Raw genomic sequence first — 15,756 nt, forward strand, 5'->3', positions numbered from 1 at the left:
CTTTTTGCATCGATTCTAACACCAACAGGTATAAAAAGTAGATCTTTTTACACCAACAAGTTTTTTATACTTTTTTTTCACATATCGTAAAATACCAGACTTTTATACCTATTTTGAGCAGACCCGATATAGAAAGTTAACTTGTTTATACCTATTCTAGAACGATATAAGAAATTGAAAACTTTTTATACTTCATGTTTTAAACATGCTCGAAAACCGTTATAAAAAACCTTTTAACATGTATACAAAATCGAGCTTAGGATAATGTCCTTCTAGTTGATCCAATGAGGGTAAGGGTGAAACAACGACATAGTTAGGTTTTTATTAAATAGGTATAAGCGTTCTCCTTAAAAAATCTCTAGGTTTTATCGTTAGCTATCATCTTTGTAACATTTTATTTAATAATTTTACATTATTAAAATACAATGTTATACTTCTCACTATTAATTATAATATTAAGAAAAATATAAATGTTGTTGTGACTATATATATTCATATTTTTCAAATATTTATGATATTATAATATATTATAGAATATGTTATATTAAGATGTGTGTTAACTTATATGATATAATTTACCAAGATTTAGAATTAATGTGGTATAGGTTCTTTCACCTAACGAGAGTCTTGTTTAAGTTTCAATCATCATTGACAATAATGTTCATCTTTCATCTCGATATTTCTTGCCATAGATACTAATATGCGTGATATTTATTAATATATATGATTAGGACAATATTTTATAAAATAATATTTATTTCATAATATTTAAAACATATAAATGATTAATAACATTTATATCCATAATCATTAAAATAAAAATAAAATAATTTTTAAAAAAGTTAGACACAATCACAATAATTTAGATTATCTAGTATATATATTCAGAACAAAAATGCCAAATTTTATTAGTAGTTAGTTTTTACATTATTGGTGGTTTTGTTATATATTTGTTATGATTACGAAAATCATTGGAAAAAAAAATAATGTTGGTAAATAATTATTGATGGTTTTTATTTAATCACTGTTATTTAAGAATATTTTCATAACGTCATTACTTTTTAAAATTTTCCAAAATTATCATTGGGGTTAATTGAGGTTTCCAAAACTACCGCTAAAGTTTTCAAAACCACTCCTAATTAATGAGTTTTTTAAAATCACCACTACTTAGAGTTTATCAAACTGGTTGGAATTTCCAAAAGTGTTGAGATTGGAAATCATTTTTTTTACATTATTAAAATTATTTAATTAGCATAAAAATACTTTAATAATAAAATAGACAATTAAATAATTTGAAACAAAAATTAAATATAATTATATCAAATAAATTGTAAACATTTTTAATATAATTAATTGATGAGCATAAAAAACAACATTATAAACAATACACTGTATACTTATACCCGTATCACAGTTGGTGACTTAGACATTTTTCTCTTTGCAGTTTTGTGTAAGTAATTTTTTCTACTATGAGTAATCATTTAAATTTGAAGAAGTGTTTGATCAAAAATAAATAAATGTTTTATAATAAGTAATTATTTTACTTAAAAAAAACTAGTTATTAAAATTATAAAACTGAAAAATACAGTAATTAAGAAGGTAAAATTAGAAAATAAAAAAGATATTTTCTTTATATATTCTTTATATATAGTTATAGATGGTAAACTATTTGACATTTTTTTAAAATTAATCATTGTTTTAAATACATAATTTATTAAATTTATAAAATATATATTTTTAAAAAATGACAAAAAAAGTGGATACAAAATTTTAAGAATAAAATAACTTGTATTAGTAAAAATAAAATCGGTACTAAAATTATAGACACTAGTAGATATAACTGTTTTTTTAAAATTGATTATTTGACATTTTTTAAATTTAACTATGATTATAAATTAAAAAATATATTTTTAATAAAAAACTATTTACAAAATAAATAAAAGTTTTCTATAATAAAATTAAAAAATATTCATATTTATTTTTATAGTTATAATAATAATAGTAATAGTTTTATTATTTTCTTTTATAAAAGAAATAAACATACATGCCCTTATATTTATATCTTTTTAATTCAAAGATGTAATCAAATGGAAATATTATATCAGATTTATATGCGCATTATTTACTTTGTTAGATTTTGAAAAAAATCTAAAGATTTAAAATAATTTATTTTTAATATACTATCAATGTTTTGAATTGATTTTCTGTTATTTATATCTGTTCCAGTTGTATTTAAACACTCTACTAATTATATTATGGAAAATTCCAACTAAATTTACAGTTACATCTCATATTATATATTATATTTTATACACATATAGGAATAATAATTGATAAAAAAGATAAGTGATTGATTCCTAAATCCTTATAAGAAGTTATAAGAGGAGACAAACCCCTCAAAGTCACTCATCCACTGCTCTCTTCTTCTATACGTTTCGCTGTCCAAGACTCTGTTTTCATCTTCTTTTACACCAATGTCTCACCATGCTGAATCGTCCGACTCGTGAGTCAACTAGTCCTCGCTAATTTTCTTGTTTTTCCCCAAATGTTGAATTAGCATGCAATGAAATTGGAGTGTTTGTTTTTGTTTTTTGGAATCGAATTTCAGGAAATCTGAGAAGAAAGACTTCTCGACAGCGATTCTGGAGCGGAAAAAATCTCCTAACCGATTGGTGATCGACGAAGCGGTTACCGATGATAACTCAGTGGTTTCCATGCATCCTGAAACCATGGAGAAAAATAAACTTTTTAACGGAGATACTATCCTCATCAAGGTTCGCTCAATTCTACAAAGTTTATTTAGTTTCTGGAGTTTTCTTTTTTATTATTGTTATTGGATATGTGGTGCAGGGAAAGAAACGTAGGGACACGGTTTGCATTGTTCTGGCAAACGAGAAATGTGAGGAAGCGAAGTTAAGGATGAATAAAGTTGTGAGGTCGAATTTGAGGGTTCGTCTTGGAGATGTTGTGTCTGTCTATTGCTCTGATGTTCCGTATGGGAAGCGTGTCCACATTCTTCCCATTGATGATACCATTGAAGGTCTCACAGGCAATCTCTTTGATTCATATTTGAAACGTGAGTCATACCTTCTTCTTTGCTTTTCTGTATTATTTCATCATTTGTTTTCTTCAATATATATTTTATATATTAAATCACACCTCAAAGTATTGGTGCATGCTTAAATTTAGAATATGTCATATATTTACTTGTATTTGACCAACGTATTATATTTTTCGTTTACCACTACTTATTCTCAAATTCACTTTTTTCAGTTCATTTATTTTTTATATTCAAATTTGCTCCTAGCATTTATAAAGCACACACATTATTAACTTTAAAAGTTAAATTAATTATTCTTATACGAGGATTGTCGTGGGATGTTGTGTCTATACATCCGTGCTCTGATGTGCTTCGTGAAAAGATGAGTTTGGGTCGATAGTGTCAATTGGGCCTACGATGGTTCGGCTTTATCATGGTTTGGCCCGTAGAGGATCAAAAAATTTTGGGCCTTTTACCCTACACCTTTAAGCTTTCTATCTGAACTCCAAGTTACTAAAACTATCCTTAAATTCAATGCTTTTCTTCCTTTAATATATTCTGCATCTTCAAACCGTTGTGGATTGAGTTCGAGAGAGAGAGAGAGAGGTTATTTAAGAAAGAAGTGGTGCTGGTGGTGATTCTTGTGAGGTTAGTGGAGGGAACATATGTACGAAACATTATTATGAGATTTTTAGGTTTTAATTGGATTTCGAAATTTAATGAATCGGATTTTGAAATCCAATTATAAAAAAGGGCATAATAACCATTTTTAATAAAAATTAAAAGTACAGAGTAAAATCCTTGAAAGTACAAAGTGAGATGCCCAAAATTTTTTATTACAAAAGTTCAGATTATTAGCTCAAAAGTTTTATAGGTCAGCCCGATCTTCTTTTAAAAAAATATTTATTTTAAATATAAGAAAAAACTGCATTTAATTCCTAATTTTTTTTAAATTTAATTACTTTTAACTTATTAAAAAATTATATACAAACTATTATCTCATACTAATTCAAATCTCAAAATGATAATTTGATAAACATAAATATTTTATATTTATTTAATATTACCTTCCTTTATTTTATTTTTCTTTCTAAAAATATATCTTTTATAATTATTTTACATCTTCAGATATAAGAAAACAAAAACATTAATTAAATATGTATCACAAATTCACACATTTTTCACAACATAAAAAGTTAATTAAAATAAATATTCACGCTAATCAAAATAAATATGTAAAATAAATAATTTAGTTAACTTTAATAAATACTAAAAATATTTCATTTGATGACGTTTCCATTACATATTTCTGCAGTTGTATAAGAGGTTTTGACTACATTTTTGTTTATAATTTGCAGCATATTTCTTGGAGGCTTATCGTCCTCTGAGAAAGGGAGATCTATTCCTGGTTCGAGGAGGGATGAGAAGTGTAGAGTTTAAGGTCATTGAAACTGATCCTGGGGAGTGTTGTGTGGTTGCTCCAGACACTGAAATATTCTGTGAGGGGGAACCTGTGAAAAGAGAGGATGAAGAAAGGCTGGATGATGTTGGGTATGATGATGTGGGTGGCGTCAGGAAGCAAATGGCACAGATTCGTGAGTTGGTAGAGCTTCCTCTTAGGCATCCACAACTTTTTAAATCGATTGGAGTGAAACCACCCAAAGGAATTCTGCTGTATGGACCCCCAGGATCTGGTAAGACCTTGATAGCAAGAGCTGTTGCTAATGAGACTGGAGCGTTCTTCTTTTGTATCAATGGACCAGAGATTATGTCCAAACTGGCTGGAGAGAGTGAAAGCAACCTTAGGAAAGCATTTGAAGAAGCTGAAAAGAATGCCCCCTCCATCATATTTATTGATGAGATTGATTCTATTGCACCCAAGCGAGAGAAAACACATGGTGAAGTTGAAAGGAGGATTGTTTCTCAACTTTTGACTCTTATGGATGGATTGAAATCTCGTGCACATGTTATTGTTATTGGAGCTACGAATCGGCCAAATAGCATGGACCCTGCATTGAGAAGGTTTGGTAGATTTGATAGGGAAATTGATATTGGTGTTCCTGATGAAGTTGGGAGACTTGAAGTCCTTCGCATACATACCAAAAACATCAAGCTTTCAGATGATGTAAGCTCAGCATTACTTAACTCTCATTTATGCGATGTGAAGCTTAAACACATTTTTATTTTTCTTTTATTGAACTGTACGGGTTCCTCACTGTAGGTTGATTTAGAGAGAATATCAAAAGATACTCATGGATATGTTGGTGCCGACCTTGCTGCCCTTTGCACTGAAGCTGCTCTGCAATGCATCCGGGAGAAGATGGATGTCATTGATTTGGAAGATGAGAGCATTGATGCTGAAATACTGAATTCTATGGCAGTTTCAAATGAACATTTCCTTACTTCTTTAGGAACTAGCAATCCATCTGCTTTACGTGAAACTGTTAGTAATTTTTTTCCTTTTTGTTCTTTAAATTTAAAACACAATTAGCTGGTGAGAGTTTCTGTCTTTAATGTTCTTTCCCCTAATTGCTTACTTTTTTTTTTTGGAAAGGTTGTCGAGGTGCCCAATGTCAGTTGGGCAGATATTGGAGGTCTTGAGAATGTCAAGCGTGAGCTGCAAGAGGTCATAAATCACATCTATCTTGGTTAAAGATTTTTACTTAGTTTAATTTCAATATAGTCTGAAAGAATCTTACCTTTTTGGTGCAGACTGTTCAATATCCTGTGGAGCACCCTGAAAAATTTGAGAAATTTGGTATGTCACCATCAAAAGGAGTTCTGTTCTATGGTCCTCCTGGATGTGGGAAAACTTTGTTAGCCAAAGCAATTGCTAATGAATGTCAAGCTAACTTCATCAGCGTGAAAGGCCCAGAATTGCTCACTATGTGGTTTGGTGAAAGTGAGGCCAACGTTCGAGAAATTTTTGACAAGGCCAGACAATCAGCTCCATGTGTCCTCTTCTTTGACGAGCTTGATTCTATTGCTACCCAGGTCTCTATTTATTTGTCATATTAAACCGAGTTTTAGTTGTGTCTGTTTTTGTTATTGCTAATAACATGTTTTGAAATACTCCAATGATCTTACTCACCAAAGTTACATTTTGGATGTTATTTAATACCTTTGCAATTGTCAGTGTACTCATTTTTTTTCACCTTGTCATTGTTGTAGAGAGGAAGTAGTGTTGGGGATGCCGGTGGAGCTGCTGATAGAGTTCTGAATCAACTTCTCACTGAAATGGATGGCATGTCTGCTAAAAAGACTGTGTTCATAATTGGGGCAACCAACAGACCTGACATCATTGACCCAGCTCTTCTACGGCCTGGCCGTCTAGATCAACTGATATATATTCCTCTCCCTGATGAAGAATCCCGTTATCAAATTTTCAAGGCATGCATGAGGAAGTCACCTGTCTCAAAAGAGGTTGATTTGGGAGCACTAGCTAAGTATACTAAAGGCTTTAGTGGTGCTGACATAACAGAGATATGCCAGCGGGCATGCAAATATGCTATTAGAGAAAACATAGAAAAGGTAATATTTTGCATAAGTTAGTCACACCACTCACTTGTCCTTTGATTATTCTGATTCTTTTCCCATACCTGCTCAGTTAGTTTCTGATCGTTATGTTTGATCTGGGTATATATCTGTTGGGTTTCTTTCAGGACATAGAGCAGGAGAAGAAGAGAAGAGAAAGCCCTGGGGCCATGGATGAAGACAACGAAGAAGATGTTGCAGAGATCAAGGCTGCTCATTTTGAAGAGTCAATGAAGTTTGCGCGTAGGAGTGTTAGTGATGCTGATATACGTAAATACCAGGCATTTGCTCAGACCTTACAACAATCCCGTGGCTTTGGAAGTGATTTTAGGTTTCCAGAGGCTGGTGGATCTGACCCCTTTGCAACTTCTGCTGCTGGGGCCGAAGAAGATGATCTGTATAGTTAGGTTTTTCTTTATTTGAATAGTTTGCTCGAAAGACGTCTTTTAAGGTTTTTTCTAGATTTTAATTTTTATATACTTGAGAAAGTAACCAACAATTGTATCAGCTTTTGCAAAACTCGGATATCGGATAATTATATGATGGACGAATTTTTTATTGTGTTGGAAAATAATTGAGTATATCTTTCGTAGCTTGCTAGCCTAGTTTCATTTCAGCTGGTTTATCAGTATAACGTTATCAACCTAATTTTGAAGATTACCGTGTTACCTCCCAAGTTTTTGGATGTGATCAATTTATTGGATATCATTATACTTGGAGAATTCACATGACTGTTGTGAGAATCAATTGCCAAAATATCTTTCTCAGTCATAATTTTGTAAACAATCACTTTAATAATAAAATATTACACGTCTAAGAAATGTGATAGATATAATCAAAATGACAAATTATTATTGTATGATGTATCGGGTGTGGGTAAAAAATAACAATATAGAAACTTTTTCACATTTTTCTTATTTTTTTATTTTTATATTTATAAATTTTGAAATGACTTTTTAATTAAGATTAACATCATCATAACTACAAAATAAATAAATATATTTAATTTAAATGTGATCATTTAACATGTGTAAATTGTGATCTAAAAACTGATAAATGTATTTAATTTGTAATATGATCACCTATGATCGAAAAATGATTAGCTATTTGAATTAACCGTTTAATAGAAAATAAGTAGTTGTAGAAATGTTAACTTTTATTCACCTAATACTCATTTGAAAACGTTAAATCGTTAAATTGACAAATATTAAAGTGTTAAAATATTAAAACTCAGGAAAATAATTTGACAAATAATTAGGATATCTTTTGCAATTGGTACTAATATGGTTATAATTGTTTATGCTTTACTATTACAGGCTTAAAGAAAAGATTGCATATTGATTTGCTTTGTCTTGACATCAAATGTACATAAGCTAATAATGACATTAGTTTGCCCTACCCTATGCTCAGTGTGCTCAATATAGTACTTAGAAAGAAAAAATGTTTTATTTATTTATTTATTTTTAAAACAGGTAAATTTAGTTTTAATTTTTAATATTATTTAGTCATTTTTAGTCTTTTAATTTCAAAATGTTTTATTTTTAAATCTCAAAGTGATTTAAATAATGTTTTAAAAAGGAAAAAAGTGGTTTACATAATATGCTAAGAGGAATAAAAGTAGAGCATTTAAAAATTAAAAAGATAAACAAAAACACAACTTTTTTTTATGGGAAATTAAAACTTAATATACATCTCTGAATAAAAATCTTATTTTGGAACGTATAATATATGTGCCCATTTTTATATTTCTTTTTTCTTCCAATTAGAAGGTGCTTTAGATAAACTTGGAAAAGTAAGACTGATCTCTATTTCTTTTTCCAAACAAACAATCTTTTACTTAGAAAATTGAATCTAAGAAATTTTTATTAACTTATTTAATTATAATAACTTCAATTTAATCTTTTACTCCTTACACAAAGTGAAAAATTGTAAGCCAATGCGCCAATCACACTTAATATATTGTACTTCACGATAACATGCAAAACATTACATAGTATAATATCACATCACCCTATTGGGGTGGTACATGGTATATAATGTTCCTTTGGCGTTATTACATGCATGGCAAATATGCTGATGGCTTGGTAAAAACAAAAACATCTTCTCTGTTTCTCATGTTCTGTCAATGTTTAAACATTGACCTATACAAAACAAGAAAAGAATACTAACATTTTCACCTTACCTATGCACATCCCTCAAAATTGCAACAAATATCAATCACAAAATGCAAAGCAAAGCGACACAATCTTCTCATCTTGCGACCATTTACAAACACCTGAAACGAAAGTCTTCTCCATTCACCACGACATCATCATCATCCTCATCCTCATCCTCGTGGCTTCTCCAAACGCATTCCAGAACAGCCACTAGAACCAAGAGTATCATAGTTGACGAATCTGCTCGGAGCCGAGTTATGCCTATACCCTTTTGGCAAGCAATTCTTCACCTGTCCCTCACGGAAGACACTGTGTTTGTGACCGAGACGTGGCTTCAGATAAGTTTCAGCTTCGGATAAAAAGAGAGGCCTTGTAACTGTGCTGGGAGCACTTCGAGGAATGACCCTTGCAGCCATGGCGATGTGAAGGGAATCCAGAGAAAGGATGAGGAGAAGGGCCAGAAGGGAGATATGTGTAGTGGGAGACATTTAGATTTTTTTCGAACTTGTGTTGTTTGGTCTGAGTCTATGAAAGAAAGAAGGGGTTTTATGGTAGATTGTTATGCAGTGGTTAAACCGAGTGTCTTAAATAGGCTCGTGAATAGCTACAGAATGCAGGTATGCACAGCTCATTGGTGGTACACCATAACTTTGGAGGTGTGGTGGAGGTGAGTTGGCGAGGTTGGTGTTCTTTTTTTTCTGTGTTTCGAGTGAGGATGCTCGTGAGTTCATGTTTATTGCACTCACTCAAATTTGTGCTGTTTTTTGCCCCTAAATCCAAGTAATATCTTCTTTTTGTTCACAATTTTAGTTAGCATATGTCTCACAATAACACTGTTTTCTCTTTATTAAAGTGAAGAAAAAAGTGTTGCAGGAAGTCACCTGGTGAAAAATAATTGAGATTTTGCCAACCAATTGGGGAACCATTTAAAGAAGATTGTAGGTAACATAATAGCACAATTATGAGTGTGTTGATGAGTCAGTGTAAGAATTGAAGTGGATTAATTAACAACTTCTGTATCATCTCTATCACTATACTCTTTACTTCCCATTATATTGGTTGGCCACCTAATCATCCTCATCAATCTCTTTACAAATGCTAGATTTTCCCCCATTCACACATTCCCAAAAAACCCTCTTAATAAATAACACATTTAACTCTTCACCTCAAGGTTAGACAAATCATGGTAAAATAAAAATCTTAACTTTGCATAAATTGAAGATAAAAATTGCAACTTTTAGTGTTTTTATGTGAATATCCATTGCCCTATTAATTGAAATGATTCAACAAGTACAAGGGGACATGTAAATCTTGTGATGTTTAAAGAGAAGCAAAAGAACATGAACCCCACCCCGGAAATCTTTTGTTTCCCCTCATCTTTTTTCAAAGTTTATGCAATCTGGGAACAATTGGTTAAGTTGGGTCTAAAATTTAATAGACATGGGCTTCGTAATGCAGTTTAACTACTGACACTGCCCATAGCTACTCTCACCCAACACGTAGCTTCGTATCTCAGAATTGGACCCACTATATTTCCTTCACACATGAACTCTTCTTACTTTCTCACACACTCCCCCCAGATATGTAAAGTGATTCTCGGATCAAAATCAACCATTTTTCACTGACACTAATAATTACACAAAACTAATCTGGAATAGAAGCAGGAGAATCTGTAACAAGTCTTTGAAAACCTCACGCATAGCTGAACCACCCACAGTAAAAGATCATAAAATGTGCAAACTGTATCATTTATGATTCACATTCATCAACAAAACGTTGAAAAAGAGACCGACATCATTTTCACACTCGACTCTCTCTTAACACATGGTTATGTTTTTTTTTTTTAATCAATTCAACAAAATATGCAGTCAAGTTTTATTTATCTTTCAGTAAATTAGAAAACTCGGTTAGTTCATTTAAACATTGGACTACGAAATCATAATGCTAAGAAACTATACATTAATTTTTCCGAAGACACCGCCATAATTAGTTTGCTCACGGGAAGCACGTCACAAGTTGAAGCTACATTAGACACGGGTATGACACAATTCAAACAAGAATATTGCTGAATATTTAAAATTTTTAGGACACAATATAGTATAAGAAAAAAATAAATTCATGCGAGTTAGAACTGTATAAATCTCGAAAGAAAATATCAAGAATTAAAATGTTGAAAAAAATTATATTTTTCTTATTATTATGATATACTTATTTGCGTTACAATAAATTGAAAAAAAATTGTAAAATAGAGTTATTATTTATGAGTATTCGAAATGTTCATGAGTTGCAGCGTTCAACCTGAATGCGTTCTCTGACACACATGTGACATATACGACTGTTATTTTAAAGTGCTTGGAATTTGTTTATCTTCGTAACAAAAACTAAATTATTAGATGTAAGTATTCACACACACTAGTTAATGTATTCGTCGAAATAAAATATATGTTCAAATAAATTTGTATATATTATATAACTTTAAAGTAATAATGGAAAAATGAGTTATTGAGTATATTTTGTTTTAAAGCAATATTAAGTATAAAAACTTCATTTTACTTATCGTTATGAAAAAACATAAATATTGCTTACATTTTTTTACTACAATGTAAGACCAAAATCTTAATGTTTATTTAAACTTAGTCTCCTATTAAATGATAATGGTACTTATTAATGGACTACCTGAAAGGATTGATAAAGTGATTTAACTTAAAATGAAAGAAAAAAGATGAAGAAGTTGTGGTTTAATTCTCTTATTAACATTTAGGAGATAAAAGATAAATTTGATAAGTTTAGAAAAAAGGAAAAAGGATTTTATAAATTTATTTTTTTTATTAACAAAATATTAATAATTAATATTTATCGATAAAAGTTTTTAATTTAAAAGGTGGGAAGATTATGACGAAAGAATATTTCAATTAAATTAAGTTTACTAGAATATAAATAGAAAATAAAATATTTTTTCTTAAATGACCATCTCGATTGCATCTAAATTTTTTCAAAAAATTTCGAAACATTTTATGTTTGTTTCTTGTTTATATTTTACCAATTCAGAGAAAAAACAAGTTTAGGTATCTTTTATCTTACCAAAATCTTAATCTAAGTCTTTTTACATGCGAGAGTTTTAGTCTATATGTCTGATCATAAGGAAAATATAATTTATATTCTTTCAAATTTGAAAAAAAATATTTTAACATCTATATATAAATTATAATTAAATTTAATTATTAATTTGGTTTTAAATTAGAAATAGATCATTTTAAGAAATAAGTATTACATTGAATTAAAATTTTAAATATAAAAACTAAATTAAAAATAATCACTCTCTGTGACACGATAAATTGACATGTGATGATTTATTCTATTTTTTTAAAAAATAAAAAAATTTAAAAAAATAAATTTTTACAAATTAACACATTACATATATAAGAACACAATTTAAACTTAATGAAAATAATCAAATTAAACCTTAAAAAAATAAAATAAAAAACTAAATTAAATAAAAAATAAATAAAAAACGAAATCAAACAACTAAACAAATACGAAAATAAGAAATATAATTAAACTAAAAATTAAAAAAATAAATTACAAAGACTATTTTAAAAAGATATGTCTAAAGAAGCCAAAATATAAAAAAAATACATATTATATATATATATAGAGAGAGAGAGAAAAAAAGAACATGTTAAAATCTAACCTACCTGTATCTTGGTATACAATAATGTTAAAAGAAATATATTTTTGGAAATTGTGGGAGAGAAGATGATAAGAGAGCGGCAGAGAAAGGAAGGGTGGGTGGACAGAACAGAACCGAACAAAACATAACAGAATGGCTACCTCTGTATCACTTCCTTACTTCTCTCACACTCACTCTCATAGTAAGATGCTTTCTTCTTACTTTCCTAAACAAATATATTTATTGTTCTTCATCAATCCTTCTTGTACTTTCTCATTTCTTTATTTATGTCGTATCTCAAACGTAATAAAACAAGTAGTTAAATTTGGTGTGGATTGAAGATGGTGTGTCTGAGTGAATATACACCTATTGGATGAGGAACTAGTTCTGGTAGGAATAGCCGTGTAGTTCACGTTCACCGTTTCTCAGATCAACAACGATACTGTTTTCAACTGTTAATACAATCAATGCTGCTTGAGGGTTCTTTAATTTTTTTGTTTGAATTCAATTTAATACGCACAATTTGATAGTATTTGTTACGATAGATGAACAAGAATACACAGAACTAAATACATGTTAGGAATACACCTTAAATATACCATTGAAGATAGAACAAAATTCTGACTTCCAATAGAGAACTGAACTACTATATTTTTACTTAAAAAGGCTTGCTGGTGATATCTTCAAGATACTTATTTATAAATCTTACTGTTAATAGTTAATGTTACAACTTTCTCTTTTCAAGGATCTTCCCTCTTTTTTTTATGAATAATAGTATTTAACAACTGTCTAACATTTTCACCCGTGATGTAATGGAAACTAACCTTTTAATTCAATTCTCCCTATTCAGTACTGAAAGATAAAAAGTAATTACTTATTTACTTGATGCATAGAATATGGATGGCTCTTCCATCTCATCTGTCACTAAACAAGAGATTCACTGATGAAAACTGTTGATGTTGCAAAGTACGAAGGGGTATTTGCTATTCTCATTTTATTCATTTAACAGATGTTAAGTTACAGCTGCAAAGAAGGAGAATATCCACCGTTTCCTCTGCTCTGGCTGAGACTGCAGCTTCAATGGCAGTAGCTGTAACTTTCGTTGGTGCAGCAGCTACTCTTATCGTAAAGAGATCCAAAACTTCTGAACCAGCACAGGTCAGAACCCCTCGTTATTGATAGTATCAGAAAAATGATTAATTGTACTTACTAACTCAGCAATATGCCATGCTACTGAAAAACAACCTTGCTTGTCCAAACAATTAACAAAGGCTTCTCTATACTTCAACTTTTCAATGGTTGTTGCAGTTGTAGTTTTAGTGTAATGTATAGATTGAACTAGCGGAATTCACATATCTTATGTGACATCACTAATTCTGTTTCACTAAAGAAATTTCATGGAAAAATTAATTGTGACGATTAGCTCTAAATTATGTGTAGCAGACTATCTGCTGAAGAACTCTATCAAATGGTTAAACTGTCTAATGGAGGGGAGTAATAGACAGTCTAGAAGTGGTGCGTCAGACAGTTTATTAGGACAAACATTTATTAAATTTAGCTGTCTTGACGGTTTTCTGTTCTATATATGAATACCTTTATGAACTTAAATATTATAACTGAAATTGTGTTAGACTTATTGTGTATAGAACCTTCCAAGATCAATGAGTGTTTTCTTTCAATTTTATTCTTGTGTTTTGTTACATTGTTATTGTTGAGAACCCAACATTAATAGGGTTAATCTTTCATATCTCTTGACAACTTGGTAAGTGCTTTCCCCTCATTGATTTATGGGCCAACTCAATTTTATAAGGAAAAAGATTCTTTGACACTAATAGTTACTATTTGACAATCCATTATAGGAGTAAAGTGGTTCTAACAAAAGTGAACTTTTGCATTTGTAAAGAAAAATGGGGTAAAGAAGGAAAAAACGATGATTAAATTGTGTGCTGAATTTCGCACTGTTTATCTAAATTAAGTTTTTGATTTGAAATTAAAGATTCAATCCAAAGCATGTGAAGATTGTGGAGGTTCTGGTATATGTTCTGAATGCAATGGTGAAGGATTCGTTCTTAGGAAACGTTCTGGTGAAAGTTCTGATCAGGCAAGAGTGCCAGCTAAGAATATGGCGACTCGATTCACAGATCGGTACTATTTTCTTACATCTCTTTTCCTCAAATAATTATTTTTTCAGTTTAGCCATTCGAGTGGATTACTTATACCAGGCTTCCAAAGAAGTGGAGCTATTGTACAAAATGCTCTTCTGGTCGATCCTGTTCAACCTGTGGTGGCAGTGGAAAACTAAGTTACTAGTTTAGAACTGCATGCTGTCAACCTAGCTAGCTCATCAGTACTACCGTTTACACACATGCTCTTGTTGAAGTCACGGTTCAGAATGAGGCAACATAATGAACTCAACGCTTATTCGTGATTCACATCCACTTTGATTTCCTTGATCCATTCTGCATGAAGCAAAATTCTATGTATATGCATTTCAATGGAAGTGTATAGTGAGTTTTTACTTGATTTGGAGAGGTTTTGAGTTTAACATATGTGGGGTCTTGATAGAATAGGATTTGAGTTGAACTAACAAGCATATTAATATACTCCTCTTGCAAATTGATGGATGGCCATTCAGATTATTTGTAGCATGATAAAAAATCTACGCTTCATCTCAAGGGAGAGTATTAACATGTATGGTTAAGAAAACATGGTTTTAGTACACACAGAACCTTGAAAACAAAAGTTGTGAATCTACTGAAAGAAATAAAGATGGAGTATGAGTATTTAAAGATGAGAAATCATATATGAAAACCTATTTCTTTTAAACACCTAATGGATTTTCATTAATTATTTCTCTTTTCTTATTACATTAATAGCTATTTTTCTTTCTTTACGCATCATTTAAATATTTAATTTCGTATGATAAAAAGAGAGATAAATATGCCAATTTGGTGTTTAAACTGCTTAAGCAGATAAACAATTTCTTCAATCTTGTTGGCTTCTTCAGTGTCTGTACCATTACTGGAATGAAAAATACTAATAATTTATGTGCGTGGCCAAAAACTGACAATAGCTCACAGACATATATCACACTACTTGTACTTTGTCTGGCATTTGACATTGTCAAACACAAAGGTTAGCATTTGCCGTCCGAAGAAGTTGGAATTGAATGAAACAGGAAGTAGCATATACGCAGCATACGACAGATAGTGGTTAGCAGACGTAAGCACGTTACCCATGTAATTAACAAATAAAATTTACAAAAGGGTTCGATGCAACACTTCGGAGTTCACACTGAACCCAAGCCAAGTTAATGTTTTTAATTATTGAAATCACATTGTGTTGGTCAGATATTA

At 30.5% G+C, this 15,756-nt stretch overlaps 3 protein-coding genes across 3 annotated transcripts; 2 read left to right on the top strand and 1 right to left on the bottom strand.

The window, feature by feature from the left end:
- Positions 1–2,409: 2,409 nt before the first annotated feature.
- On the top strand, positions 2,410–7,113 carry LOC108322007 (cell division cycle protein 48 homolog). Its single transcript, XM_017553948.2, has 9 exons — positions 2,410–2,503; positions 2,609–2,774; positions 2,851–3,076; positions 4,399–5,165; positions 5,262–5,483; positions 5,595–5,666; positions 5,753–6,034; positions 6,212–6,571; positions 6,703–7,113. The coding sequence occupies exons 1-9, from the start codon at positions 2,475–2,477 to the stop codon at positions 6,979–6,981; spliced, it is 2,403 nt and encodes an 800-aa protein (XP_017409437.1). The 5' UTR covers positions 2,410–2,474; the 3' UTR covers positions 6,982–7,113.
- A 1,426-nt stretch (positions 7,114–8,539) lies between these two features.
- LOC128196525 (uncharacterized) lies at positions 8,540–9,289 on the bottom strand. The gene has a single exon (XM_052877807.1). The coding sequence runs from the start codon at positions 9,216–9,218 to the stop codon at positions 8,901–8,903; it is 318 nt and encodes a 105-aa protein (XP_052733767.1). The 5' UTR covers positions 9,219–9,289; the 3' UTR covers positions 8,540–8,900.
- A 3,153-nt stretch (positions 9,290–12,442) lies between these two features.
- Positions 12,443–15,017, top strand: LOC108322009 (uncharacterized). Its single transcript, XM_017553953.2, has 4 exons — positions 12,443–12,602; positions 13,410–13,558; positions 14,397–14,545; positions 14,623–15,017. The coding sequence occupies exons 1-4, from the start codon at positions 12,554–12,556 to the stop codon at positions 14,708–14,710; spliced, it is 435 nt and encodes a 144-aa protein (XP_017409442.1). The 5' UTR covers positions 12,443–12,553; the 3' UTR covers positions 14,711–15,017.
- Positions 15,018–15,756: the final 739 nt, after the last annotated feature.

This window comes from Vigna angularis, chromosome 5 (genome assembly GCF_016808095.1).
Source record: "Vigna angularis cultivar LongXiaoDou No.4 chromosome 5, ASM1680809v1, whole genome shotgun sequence".
Lineage (NCBI taxonomy): Eukaryota > Viridiplantae > Streptophyta > Magnoliopsida > Fabales > Fabaceae > Vigna > Vigna angularis.